Genomic DNA, 14,447 nt, shown 5'->3' on the forward strand with positions numbered 1-14,447 from the left:
CTCCCTTGCCACCTAAAAATATGTCCCCTGCTGCCCAAGCAAAATTAAAATTTCCCCCGCCCTCAAAAATTGCTCCCGGAATAGCTTTTTCAATGAATAGCTCCGTTTGCTGCACCTGTACCGTATGGAATCAAACGATGACTCTAGTGAGTGGAGTTTGACATTGGTGATAGATATACAGCAATAGCCGAGCTCAGGGAAGAAAGACGGGTGGGCCTGTTTTTCAGTGTGGTACTATATTGTTTTATTTGTTCAGCTTTGTCTGAAGACTTAGAAAGATATTATGTTGTATGTGGTGTAAAAAGTGTATATGATAAACTCAGCTCAGGTTCATTTGCCATCAACTTGGCACACTAGTTACTATGGTAAAGCACTAGAAAGAGCACATGCAAGTTTAAGCAGTAGCACACTGACGACACAAAGGGGACTGAGACAGTATTGACATCCTCGACAGCAGTGACAGGTAGAGTTCCCCCATAAGCAGATGTCAGCTGTATAGGTTTGACAGCAAGTGCCTGGCTATAAGCAATTCCATACTGACAAACTTGATGTCGGTTGGTGCCAAGCTGAAGAATCAGCATTTATCATAAACTTAACGGACGATTTCAGGAATCCACTCGCCAAGGGACAACAAACTCAAGTTCAATTGTATTTGGCCTACCGCAAGTCTTTCCTATTCCTAATACAAGTACACATCCCCTTCTGGTAACTGAATTTGGAATATGACATGGTGGAGAATTTGGGTATCAATCAGCTTACCAAATATTATGCATGTTGGTAGAAAAATACTTGTATATCGAATAAGCTCGAAATTATAGAGTAATGTCGGGGACGTTAATGTACTTTCCAACTCCCGACTAAATGCGTCCATTAGGTCCAAACGGCAAGGCTTCTCGGATAATATCATGACATTGCTATTCCTTCAACAATTGGAGTGACGTCACTCTATGATAACGTAACATTTCTTATCCGTGTCGTTTTAAAGAAATATCGCGTTGATATAGAGGCAATTCAGAGATTCCTTTATACGTTCTTGCCCTGTATACCAAACATCTGAGTAGATCCTGAGAGAAAACGAAGGAAGTAGCAATAACTGACAATATAGGTTCCCTGTGAAACTTTTCATAAACTCTCATGTCAGCCTTACCTTTCAAGAGATGCCTGAATAAAATTCAAAGCCTATCATAAACTTGTCATCCAGTAACGTCATGTTTTTTTAAATACATACAATGTTACCATCGCAGATGATATTTGCTCGAACTTTCGATTGTCATCATTACCTTTTCATTTTTCATAATTTTTATTAAAAGACAACGTTATTGGAGAACAAAGGTCAAATACTCTATTATACGGGCTATTATTCTTGTAGACTTAACTGTATGAATCCTTCAAAGCCGTGTTATTCCGCACCTGCACCACCATGTAAGGGAAGGTCACCAAATCCAACCGTATGCCCTTTGACCACGGAGTCGGTGCCAGTCTTTTGTGAGAGAGGTAATTTTGTCCATTTAATATGTTTACTGGCAAATTGTAGGAGTACAACGGGAACACCACAAAACTGGCCACGTTAAATAACGTGCGTATCACCACGTTTACTATAAACCATCGCGATTGATATTTTATGGTATTGTAAACGTCACCAGAATTGAGCGATACGAATAAGAGTATACCACAATGCATTGTAACCTTGAACTCTAACCACGATTCAACCTTGACACTTCTTATTTCTTCTTTGTGTTGTCACTCTGTCTTTTCCTTTTTCCGATTACCTGCACAACCCACAACGACCAATGCCTGAATTAATGATCCCGTCTTCAGCAAACTATGAGCAAGGCCAAGTCACTGGTGTCACAGGGCTTTGTAATAATAGGCCTGCAAACATCTACGGGTGAGTAAGGGTCATCATTCCGTCTATTGCCTTCTGTAAAAGTTATCACCAACCAAATAACGTCACTCTTAAATGGTCCGAACATAAAAATTGGCATATATGTTACTAAACAGAATGTGTCGGAGTTAATTTACAATCATAAAAAATCTTTGAGAGCAATTTAGCGTATTGAAAATTAATATGACTACAAAACGCATCTTAAGAATCTAAGGACAAGTGACTAACATTTAGATCTGCGAACTTTTTATAGACTCGAGTGTATGAAGCCAGAACGGCAGCCTCATTTCGAAGTTACACCACCATGCAAGGAAAGGTCACCAAACAAGTGCACCGGGAACATGAAGCAGGCGCCAGTCTTGCCCAATAGAGGTAATGAAATTCAAACTTCACACTACGTAGGGAAATTTTGCAAATTTTCGACCCCGATGATTCAATTGTTTGTACCTCAGTGTGGAGGGGTCACAGTCAGAAAAAAATTTGTAACAACGTAGCTCGGTTATTGAACCAATCTTTTTTGAGATTTGGGATTTGGCCGAGCGGTTTTGTCTGTGGCTTCTCCGCTAGGTGACTGGGTACCGTACGTTGTGGGTTCGAACCCGATTGAAACTACCGTATTTTGTACCTCAGTTATTGCCTGCACATTTCACAAATGCATGATTTTAATGTTAAATGTTAAAGTTGTCGCTTTAATAATTAATGAGCAACTCTCTTCCATGGTATGTTAATAATGAAGGATGAATGATAACATGTCGTGGGCTCTATCCTGGTGACTTTTACCGTAAACTATCAGCTGTATTATTTTCAAGTAAACGCCGAAATACGCGCTTTAAAATTCACAAGTTATGGGATATTCTCAAACTTTAATTTCTGCTGCATGAAACACTCGACAATGTCTCAGGTCAGTACAAACGACGCTCAAATTGCACGACACTCGGTATATTCCCCGGCATTTCATTGATCACAGTAGGTAAATATAACAGGTCACCCAGAAAAACTACAATATACTATTACAATCGTCATCCACCATAAACTAACATCTGCTTCAAAACCTTCAAGGTTAAGTATACAGTATTTACCTCCCTAAATTTTTGTTGTGCCTTAGAGCCCTTCAAATATTGATGTCGGTATCATCATATCGAAGGCAGCCATGGCAGCCATTCTGTTTATTTATTTTGTTAACTTACAAGTTGCAGGTGAACATCCCAAAAGCTAGCCAAGTTTAATGACGTACTTATCTCAACGTTTTCATCACGATTGTTATTTTACTGTACAGTTAACGTCACCAGAATGGAGCGATACTGATATGAGTATATCACAATGAATTGCAACCTCGAACTATAACCATGATTCAACCTCGACACTTCTTGTTTCTTTGTTTTCATTCTGGATTCACTTTTTTCTATCGTCTGCATTTTCCACCCCGACCGATGGCTGCATTAATGGTTTCGCCCTCAGCAAACAATGGACAAGGCCAAGTCACTGATGTCATAGGGATTTGTGGTAATAGGCCTTCTGCTAACGTTTACGGGTGAGTATGTGTCTTCCCGTTCCTTTCCTATTGCAAATGTTATCACTAGCAATAGTAGATAACGACTTCAACAAGGGTGTGAACAAGGTAATAGTATCTGTGTTGCTGAATAGAATACGTCAGAATTAATCTGAAGTAGAAACATTGCCCTGGAAGTCGTTTAGCACATCGAAATGTGACATGAGCAACAAAACGTATAATTCACAACCTAATGAACACTTTGATATTAATAACGTCAATTGGTCAGGTATCTTCACCAATGGGACACACATATTGACTTTCAATAAATCTTGAAGGCTGTGGAACGCGTCTCAGTGTTTATTGGTACACGTGCGTTAGTTACTGAATGTTCATACGGACTGATAACCCGATAAAATAATGCCTTCGAACTACAAATCGAATGATAATTTTTTTTATTTAGTTGTTTCAGTAATGGTGCATTTAGTTTCGAACAGAGGACACTGAACTTTCTTAACCAGCATATGTTACTTTTTCTATTTAGGCCTGGCTACATTTGCAGAGGCAAACCACCCCGATTGCGTGTCATCGGAAATACGGGACCAAGATTGACTTCTTGCATTTACCCAAGTGTTTCCTGCCCTGGTTCCTATACTCGAAAGTGAATGTACACTGACCATTTGTTGTAATTCCTTTGTTTTATCATGACAAAAAACTGCTGGTGGCTTCAAACCGGTCTATGCTGGCGATAACAGAAATTGACATCACAATACCAGGTCAATGTTGCGTAGGGAATGTTTTAGCAGGCAAGTAAGCTGGTTGAAGAAAGTCCTTATAGGTCTGCATAATAGCATGCTAATGAAAGCTTAACTACTTAAACTGTATGTATCAGGCCACTCAAAACCTACTGGCCAAGCTTGACATGGTGGTCTTCTATTCTTATATTTACCCGGTGTAACCACATTTATGAGTTATTCATAGCTGTTATCTGTATCTGAACCTAGAAATGAGTAAAGCTTGTATGCTGTGACTTATTAATTCTCGCTTAACCACAACTGATGAACGACAAATCACTGTGATACTCACGTTATAAGTGTTATGTCTTTTATTATTATAAAAACAGTCAAGACAGTTTGAGGTCCAAGATTTCTATATGATATTCTTTACCTATTTGTATATATACCAGAAATAAATAGATAACCATCATTCAGAGTATAACAGCATCAGTTTGATACTTACGCCATTAATATTCATGTATAGCATGTTACAAAGATGCGAAAATTGTAACCATCTACCAATATAACAAATTGTTGACTGTTTTCAGTATTTGGTTGTTTATTTTCTATTGATTAACCATCACAATGCCTGACTTTATAGTCAAGCTTAATGAAGTATATTGCAGTTGGATGACAAACAGCATTTGCAAACGAAATCTTAATGAGGAATATACCACTATTTCCATTGATTTTGAACAGAAAATTCCACAAGAAATGGTTATTTGCTTTGAAACCACAAATTAAAGATTAACAGATAAATTTATGTTGTACTTCTTCGTGAATTTATTGACTTTCTTTTTCTCATCCTCCTGTCCTGGAAACAGGTAACTTTAAGATTAAGGGACGGTCTACCTGTTTATTACATGCCTTGTATATCGAACGTCGCGCGCTCACACACGCCAGCAAGGGCAATATCACGATTTGTTGCCCGCCCAAGGGATGGTGCTCATGACGGTAATATTGATGATGCCCGAGCCGAAGGCGAGGGTATCATCAATATTACCGTCATGAGCACCAGCCCGAGGGCAGGCAACAATCGTGATCTTGCCCGTGCTAGCGTGTGTTATTATCTTTATTACAACCAACAAATACTTGCTTATCAAACTTTGCTTAGAATGCAGTTAAGTGTCGAACGAGACTCGCCACGGTAAAACGTTCTATTTGTTGCTCGATCGCAATGCTACATGAAGTTGAATTAACGTCGAAAAACGAAGACAGTGTTGTTCAAGCTTCTCTCGTTTATGTACTAGACATCGTCGTGTACTTCAGGTCGAGCTAATTTCTTGTACCTTTTCAAAAGCCATTGCTTTACAGAAAATACCAAGCAAATGTACGCGATGATGTGGTACGCGCAGAAAGGACGCGCGTGTATTCCAGAACGTGGTAGCGGGCTATATCACTGCACGCGAAAGGGCTATATCAGCGCACGCGACAGGGCTATATCACCTTAGCCATGTTCTATCACTTTTTGTTCTATATCACGTGAGTGAGGCGCAGCCAATCACAGTAAATGAATAATACGTGAGGTGTAATAAAATCCAATGGTAACTCTTTGATGACGTCGCGGGCGCATAGTAATCATTTGACTGAAATTGAACCTGAACTATTTTCGCGGGCCGCATAGTCATCATTTGACTGAAACTGAACCGGAACTATTTTCAGCTTGACTACTTTTGGATGTACAAATGTTGAAATTTCATGTTTTGCATAAGAAATACGATTTTTTGAAAATTTTACTTAAAAATTGATAAACCGAATAACACTTGCTATATTGGGATGTCATTTTTTAACCTTGTTGTATTGTATCATTCTCAAGTACAAAAGGGATGTTCCGCCAAATTTGACAATGCAATGTAAATGATGAACATCACTTATCACTTAAAGTGACGATTTTCGAGAATTGTGCAAACCTACTAGACACAGAAAGTCAACATACACACAGAAAATAAAGCATTCAAAAGGTGCGTGATCCAGTCTTAACAATTGAGAGAGAGAGAGAGAGGAGAGAAGGAGAGAGAGAGAGAGAGAGAGAGAGAGAGAGAGAGAGAGAGAGAGAGAGGTAGAAGTCCAGGGAATGTAAGATTGCTGAATATAATACTGAGTTATTAGCCTTAGCCTTGTGTTGAGATTGGTGCAATGTTTACAGAACTACCATTCATTGTCCTCAATGATCATTACGACTGCTGAATTGCCTGTGAAGTAATAACGAAGACGCGTCGACCTTCATACTGTGTAAAAAACCCATTACCTCTTCATGGGCGCTATATATAGCGCTATATTTTCAAATTATAAGTGCTTTGTAACACACCACAAGCTCATGCTGTTCATGTCATTATTCAGTGTACTTTTATGTGTATGCACTGCAACGATACGTAGAGTAAATTTACTGGGCGAGTTCCCGTTGGTGGTAACAGTCGCGTTAGTCGTGCCAATTTCTTCTGAATCACTTAAAGAAGAGGAAATGTCCTTATACCGCGTAAAGTCCTTGACATCAATGAGCCAAAAATTTCAAACGGTCGGCTTTTTCATTTCGAAAACACTTCTTACTTTTAGGTAGCCAAAACAGAATGCTGACTTTTATTTTTTAGTTCTCAACTTTTGAAAGGCAAAATAAACGGTTAGGTCCTGACTGGACTGTATTATCATGTCATGTGGTTTAAGAATGATGGTTTGAGGAAAGTAGAGATGATTTCTAATGAATTTTAAAGGGCCCCGATATGGGCTAAACTGTTCCTCTATTAGTTCATGCTGTTTAATTTGGGTCATAAAGTCAGCTAATCAAATAAGCTGTTACTTGAATTTTGGGCGACAACCTGACTTTTCTGAACAGATAAACAACGTTACAGCAAAAATTTAAATTTAGAAAACAAATAATGTGTACTTGATTTCATAATTCAGTACCATTGTTCTGCTTATTTTTCTGGAAACCGCCTCATTGTGATGAGTTTGTTTCCTTAACGGTGCGTATTTGATCCGCTATTGAGTGTTGTGTTGAAAACTGAGTCAAACTGATGACAGTACGGACGAGGACTCTGAGGAGGGCCGGCGCCACCACCCGGATAAAGTGTCAGTGTAAGGCCTTTCATGCACTATTTAACCTGTTTAGCTCGGCTGAACCAAGACGTTGCCTTCTACCCGAATTTTAATAAAAAAACTAATTTAAAGTTCGTGAGACAATGATACATTAAAAGACTGCCGTAACAATGCGCAAAATCATACAGGGCAGAATCTTCTGTTATTTTACTGCAATGCAAGTCAACATAGTGCATTTGATATATAAATCACAACAACGTTGCCATGCCCAGTGGATACAAATATATCAAGATAGACGATCGATAAATGGACCACCTGGAAAATATAAGGCTTAGAGGAATAATTGTTCGTATCCACTGAGTGAACAAATGATTGACACGATAAACACCATTTTAAAGACAAAGAGTTGCTCTGCGGTGCAGGGCCCCAGGCTTATCCTGCGTCGATAGGTCAAAATGTCATGTTGACCGACCGATGACCACCTATGGGTGGAAAAGGTGTAAGTAACAAAACACTGAAGTTGTATTGCTTACTGTTTTGTATAACAACTTCTGATAGTCTGCGCAATGAATGATCTACAATAAAAGCTCAAGAAGTATTGTACTAGAAATGGAATTGTTATCAAATTTACTGCTTTGACTTTCATCGTCATTATGTCAAAGATTCTAAAAATATCGACTTTGTTCGCCAGGAAGAATATCTAATTTAAACCGAAAGCAGAAAATGACTGAACCACCCTAATTAATTTTACAAACTTAAGATTTCTAAAAGCAAAATATTTACAGCTCACACATACTGGGCACATTGACCTGTAACCCGGTTTATGGGTAACGTAGGGGTAAGTTATTGATCATATACTTCAGCACCATTGATAAATATTTGTCTTACTTCAAACGCTCTAAAGTGCGACACAATTCTTCTTTTTCCAGTATATCTGTGATCCGCAAACGAGTACGGGTCCTGTGTTGCAAACTGGGCCAAAGTGAGGACATGAAACATCTAGATAATACCTGAGTGAATGACTTGTATACAAAGCATGAGTTACGAGTCAGCGAACCTGAAGTGAAATGCCCGCAATCTTCACTCTTAAAAGAAAGGAGAATTCTGAGGGGGCACTTCACAGTTTTTTTGGGAAGAAAAAACTTGACCCCTTAGCATTATGATGGTTTGCAGTGTTGAACAGTGTGGGCACTGAGTTCTCCAGTCTTGCTACGAAGTCATGCTCTATTAATCAAACGACGGCAACACTTCTCGGTAGGGCAAGGGTACATTTTAAATTTAAATTTGAATGCAGCAATCACAAAAAGCTCCCTGTTGCTGTCTGTCCTAGAAAGAACCGTCCGCCTACTTGGATCACCTTAACGACTAGGGAAAAAAGTATGATCGTCAACAAAAAAACAAATTAATAAACAAATACGACAGAGTGAGGTCTGGTACACAGTATAGCGACAGCTGTAGAAAGCGTAGGCCGTCTTTTGAAGAAAGCCAATCGGCGGCGAACGTACATTAAAGGTTCTTTAATTCATGACCACTAAACCAATATGTTGGGTCTTGCTTATTTAGTTTTATACCATGTCATCGCAGTATAAGTCAATAACATGAATAAAAAAATCTCAGTTAAGGGTACTTCTACCATACACTACAGTATACGGGTCGGTCAACGCAATTTTAATATATTATTCTTAAACTATGAATTACTTTAGAAGCAAACTTAAACTAGAGAAGCTCAAAATATATGACATGATGTTATAGTCAGCATTCACTGGCCCTTTCAAGTCATCCACGTAAACATTGAGGCCAATCGCCACACAAACGACAGAGTTTCATGGAAGAGAAGCACAGGGCGCCCTCATGTTTGGTCTTTGCAGTGAAACTAGTAAACTCGAGGCCAGAAGAAATATACAGGTGCCGGACGAATTTTCGATCTTCATCTCCTTTAAAAATGTATACCTTTTGTATGCGCTGGAATAATTAATTTATTCCCTATCTCCCGGACAGATTTGATTGCAATGCGAGTATTCACGAGAATTGTTGTTTTTTCCACAATCCTTGTATCGTGTCGAAGAAAGAAAAAATACTACTACTTTGTTATGTACGATATTTTGAAGTAGGTAATGTATATGTTGTCGAAATTTTGCTACTGTAGGTAAGCGAATGATTTACAATTGAATCATCCCATAGTTTTAAATTAATCCTTTCAAAGGGAGAACAGATAAGAAAATAAAATAATAACATCCATTAAGCAAGTACAACATACATTTATTTATGTCTGTTAATCTTTAATTGTAAAAGTAAAAAACATTTCTTGTGGAATTTCTCACGGGATTTTCTCGTCCAACATCAATGAAAAAACTCGTATATACATTATTAAAATTTCGTTTGCAAATGCTGTTCATTTTACGACAAATTAGAGTGACGTTCATTGACTTCAACATGGGTTTGTAGTTCTTGGCTTACTGAGTCATCCAACACGGCGAATTTTTACAGGTAAAACACACATGACAATATACAGAAGACAAAGTAACATTTTAGGTTATACACTACAGAAATCGGATTCTACAGAAAATGCTTAAAAAGTTTTAAAGCTGTGTAAGTTTACCTAGTTTCACGAACAAACATAACGTTTTACCATGGCAGCGATTATATATCAGTGTTACATGTAACAGTATTTATTAGATCGCTATCTCAAACTCTTGTTGCAGTAAGAAGCCGACTTTTTGCCCAGAATGCATTGCAATTTCATATAGTTTTCCCCCAATCTACTTTTAAGGTAGCAAGAATATTCAGTCTTTAAACTTGACAATAATGAAGGAAAAGTAAAGAGAATAAAGACTGTCAATCAATTGCGAGGGCTAATAGATTGAGAAAATAAACAACAAACACTGCAAACAGTCAACATTTGTTATATGGGTCGTTGGCTACAAGTTTCGTAGCTTTGTAACAGGTTATACATTAATATTGAAAGAACAAGTATCATGAGATGCTTTTTACTCTGAAAGAATGATTATTTATCATTTGAGATTTATATGATGTACGAGTGTAAAGGCTAAATATGACATTGAAATCTTGCATTTCAAACTGTCAAGACCGTTTTTATAGATTAAATACTTTACATTTTAACGTACCATTGTGATGTTTCATTTATTTCGCGCATTACATTGTTAAGGTGAAAGATTACAGCAAAGGACTCGTCCTTGTTGTACATTGAATAAAGATAAGGACAGAAGGCCAGAAAAGAAAGAAAAGAAAAAACACAATATTCAAGGGGATATAAACTTTTGAGCAAATAAACTACACTTAAAATATAAAGTGGTGTTAACGCCGGGCGGGCCACCAAGTATTCGACTTTGGCATGCCACCATACAATCTGGGTGTGTGAGGGTTGCCTCTGGAGATGCTAATTGAAGACTTATTTTGGCATTTCTTCTTTTGTACAAAAAGTAAACGTTTTTGCACTTTTTTGTTCACAAAATACGCATTTTAGGGCGGCGGTGATTGCAAGACTTATGATAATAACAAAAGACAATCATGTCTCATTGACTATAGGAACATACTCTTCCGGGCTCGTTTTGGGCCGCAACTTCGTTGAAGGAAAAGATCAACTTTAACTTTTGACGTCTGTTGGTGTAGACATGCCGAGTTGAGCAATTTTTTTTACTGTCCAACGTGTCCTCTGTGACAGACAGTAGTTTTGTTATAGAGTTTTGACCCGTTCCCGGTACAATTTGTCAAGCCCAGTGGTTAATGTACAATTTAGTGTACTGCTCACATAATCATATGATGTTTACTGTAGTGATGACAACGCGGTCGTGCATATACAGCGGTTGATCTAAAGTCACCGCCATTTATACCGATGATTACAGTACTTGATGTATCTGTGGTCTATGTGGTGCTACTTTTGTTGTAACTCTGGCATAAAACCTGGATACTAAGATATATCAAAGCACAGACTCGCGCAGGAAGGCTGGTGCAACTTTATCTCGAAGTAAGTAATCTGTTTAAGCATTGTTCGTCATGTTCGGAAAGCTCTCAGTTTGCCCCCGTCAAATCCTGTTGGCTTAAAATTGGACACTTTTTGATTTAAATTATCGTCGTCGAGGAACCTACGACATGGTCATGTTGAATCCCATTTTGTTCATGTACTGGGGCGACAAAACCCCGCAAACCTAAAAATGGAAAATTGATGAAATACATACAGGTACATACATATTACAGATTGTTCAGAGATGTTAAAAGAGATTTTTGAATGGTTTCGTTTGTATTAAGACTTCTTTGGTATTGAATGCACAAAGATTGGTAGTCTAAACACACGCACACACACACACACACACACACACACACACACACACACATATATATATATATATATATATTATATATATATATATATATATATATATATATATATATATGGTGCTTCAAGTGCAAATTAATATCGGTTACGTAAGTTTCATGCATGCATCTGGTAATCCTCAGACAGAATGGCTGTTTTCTCCTTTGCCCAATTTTCATGCCTTGGAAGTTCGACAAATGGTTTTCGCGAAGGCATTTTGAGACCAACTCGAATCTAAGAACAGCATATATGTACAACAAATATAATCTTTAGATTCACTAAAAATGTCACCTCATTCATGGAAGCCTTTGGGTAAACTATTAAAAAATTAAAAAATTTTCCAAGACTAAATTAGCTATATCTAACACTCGCTCATATATTTTGGATTTCGCCCATTGAGTTTTTGCTGAGTTATTTAACATGAAAATTTAATTAAAAAAGAAAAATAATGTAAAATGACGTTTAAACAATATATTACTTATTGGCACGTGTACCCATCCTACAATATATTATCATTCTTTTCCCCTAATGATTGAATGTGAAGACTCAGCAATAACTAAATTGGTGAAACCTAAAATATATGAGCGGGTGTATCTGTGCCTTTACATTGACTCAATTAGGCGAATTAAATTGTGCATATGCGCATATGATATGATATTCGATGTGATATGATATTCGAATTTCATATAAAGCTATAAATTTACTATACATTGGAGTCAAAGGCCAGGGGAATAGATATACACATAATGCGCACCATATGGACTGATTATACGAGTAGTATCCCTTTGGTACGAAGACCTAGTATGTCATAAATATGAAAAACAAGGGTCAAATTCAAAAGAATAATAGCATGACAGAGGCACAATCAAACGGGTGTGAACATACATGTAGGGTACGAACGGGAGTCCCTTGGACCAAGCTGTTCTGGTAAGGTTATACACGCATTTCAATCTTTCAACGCCCAAGCCCTCGTAATAACTGACAGCTCCCTTAAACTTCCTCCTACACGTTCTCACGCCCAGTGTTTGACTTTTTGACTTCGTGTAAACACGTGTGACGTGTATTGTTATCGTTGTGATGACAACGCGGCCTTGCGCATACAACAGCCGATCCAACAGTCATCATCGCGTACACATATGATCGCAGAATTTGATTTTTTGTGATCTAAACGTGCAGTTTCTCTAGTTGTCTCTCGGATATAACACAAGAATAATAAGATATATCAAACCACTGACTTACGCAAGAAGGCGCATGCAAACTTATCGCGAAGTAAATATTGTTTTCATGCACCGTTTTTTGTATATGGACCTCAATCAACTTCATATTAAGATCCCTCTTCAGACCAAAACATGCATTTTTGAACCGATATTCTACTACAGTTATGGCTTCTCTCAGTCAAAGCCTTTTGTTAAAATATTGGCATTATTATCTTGAAAATATAATTGCCATGCAATCTTCTGAATCCTATTAAAGAAAAGCAAGTGCGCACACTACAAAAATATATGAAAGTATGACATAAGTTGAAATTCACATCGTTTGGAGATGCTTACATGATTTTTAAAAATTTGTTTCATTATTATAATTTTGTACTGAACGCAAAAAAAAGATTTTTAGAGCCTTCGCTGTATGCGAAAGTGCTGTTCGGATCGACACAACACAAGGCAAATTAATGAGTAGCTCAACCCTTAGCAACGCACTGCTGTTATACAATCCCACAAACATGGCTTTATCATAACAGAGGATCATTAACATCAATTATAGTGGCGTACCCTTTTCAAAGCAAATGTTCTTAGTAATAATATAAAATATAACATGAAACCCCCTCATACTGTATATTTCAAAACGCAGATAATCTGAAATTAAGTATGGTAGCACTATTTTACTCGATGGGTGCAGGGGTAGATATTTTTAAGGTAAAAAACTCAACTTCGTTATAAATAAATAATAAAAAGATAATTTTGCCAAAACCTTGACGCTACTTAATGAAATCCAATATCTTATTATTTGAATCTAGAGTTTATGTAGAAGAAAAACTCGCCGAATTTTGTTTTGCATTTTCATTCTTATGTATATCAAAATAGTAATTGAAACATGACAAGGAAAAATTGAAATAACTTGTATTTCAAATACAAGGACTATATTGCTGTACAAAATTTCTGTTTTGTTGTATTTACTTTATTGTATTTTATGGATGACAAGTGAAAATTTCGGAAAATTTGGCCCAGCCAGAGTGGAGTTACATTCTTTCGAAATATGATTAGCACTCATTTCCCTAAATTTACACCAAACTTACGACTGTTTTTCTGTCACCCTAAAAAAGTAAAATCTGCCAAAATATAAATCTTTATTTAACAGACTGCTTAACTTTGAACTAATCTTTACAAAATAGAAGTGGCATTGGGCGACACAAGCTTTTGAACGTGCAACGCCTTTTGGCATCTGGTGATGTACTTACGTACAGGAAGAGTAGAGCTCTTTTATAATGAATTGACTGGTTATTTATTTATCGACAGTTATCGCATCGCATTCAAAGTATCTTGTAATTGACCTCTTAACAGACATACGAATGGGGAGAATCGTACATGTTTTGTACTTTGTCCGCCAATTGTGTTTGTGAAATCTGAATATGTCAATATATCGCTTTTATACGGTCCCTCGGAACGACTGACGGTTGTAGGGACTTAGCTGTGGACTAAGGTTTCAGACTGTGTATCGGCCTGTTATCTTCAAGATCACTATCATTTTGCCCATGGATGCAAAAATAAAACTCTTTCTAGAGATTCCAAAATTGTTTCTGTGCTTAACAACTTTCGTAGTTCTTCAGATATTAAACAAACATACACGCGGGCACAACAACCTTAACTCTATTAGTAAATTTGCGTGAACTCAAATCCGCGACCTAGTCCAGTAAGTTAAAACATATCATTTGCA

General features: G+C 37.4%; 3 protein-coding genes across 3 annotated transcripts in view; all 3 read left to right on the plus strand.

Moving 5' to 3' along the window:
• The window catches only part of LOC139148009 (uncharacterized), a 497,920-nt gene that overhangs the window by 162,840 nt on the left and 320,633 nt on the right, over positions 1–14,447 (plus strand). The window lies entirely within an intron of this gene.
• LOC139148011 (retrograde protein of 51 kDa-like) overlaps positions 1–14,447 on the plus strand; it is a 119,981-nt gene that overhangs the window by 28,621 nt on the left and 76,913 nt on the right. The window lies entirely within an intron of this gene.
• The window catches only part of LOC139148532 (myosin-11-like), a 40,888-nt gene that overhangs the window by 9,679 nt on the left and 16,762 nt on the right, over positions 1–14,447 (plus strand). Inside the window, exons 9-13 of the mRNA XM_070720020.1 lie at positions 1,370–1,494; positions 1,819–1,888; positions 2,139–2,257; positions 3,344–3,416; positions 3,919–4,035. Coding sequence (XP_070576121.1) covers positions 1,370–1,494; positions 1,819–1,888; positions 2,139–2,257; positions 3,344–3,416; positions 3,919–4,035 — 504 coding nt within the window. The remainder of the gene's footprint in view (positions 1–1,369; positions 1,495–1,818; positions 1,889–2,138; positions 2,258–3,343; positions 3,417–3,918; positions 4,036–14,447) is intronic.

Source organism: Ptychodera flava, chromosome 13, assembly GCF_041260155.1.
Source record: "Ptychodera flava strain L36383 chromosome 13, AS_Pfla_20210202, whole genome shotgun sequence".
Lineage (NCBI taxonomy): Eukaryota > Metazoa > Hemichordata > Enteropneusta > Ptychoderidae > Ptychodera > Ptychodera flava.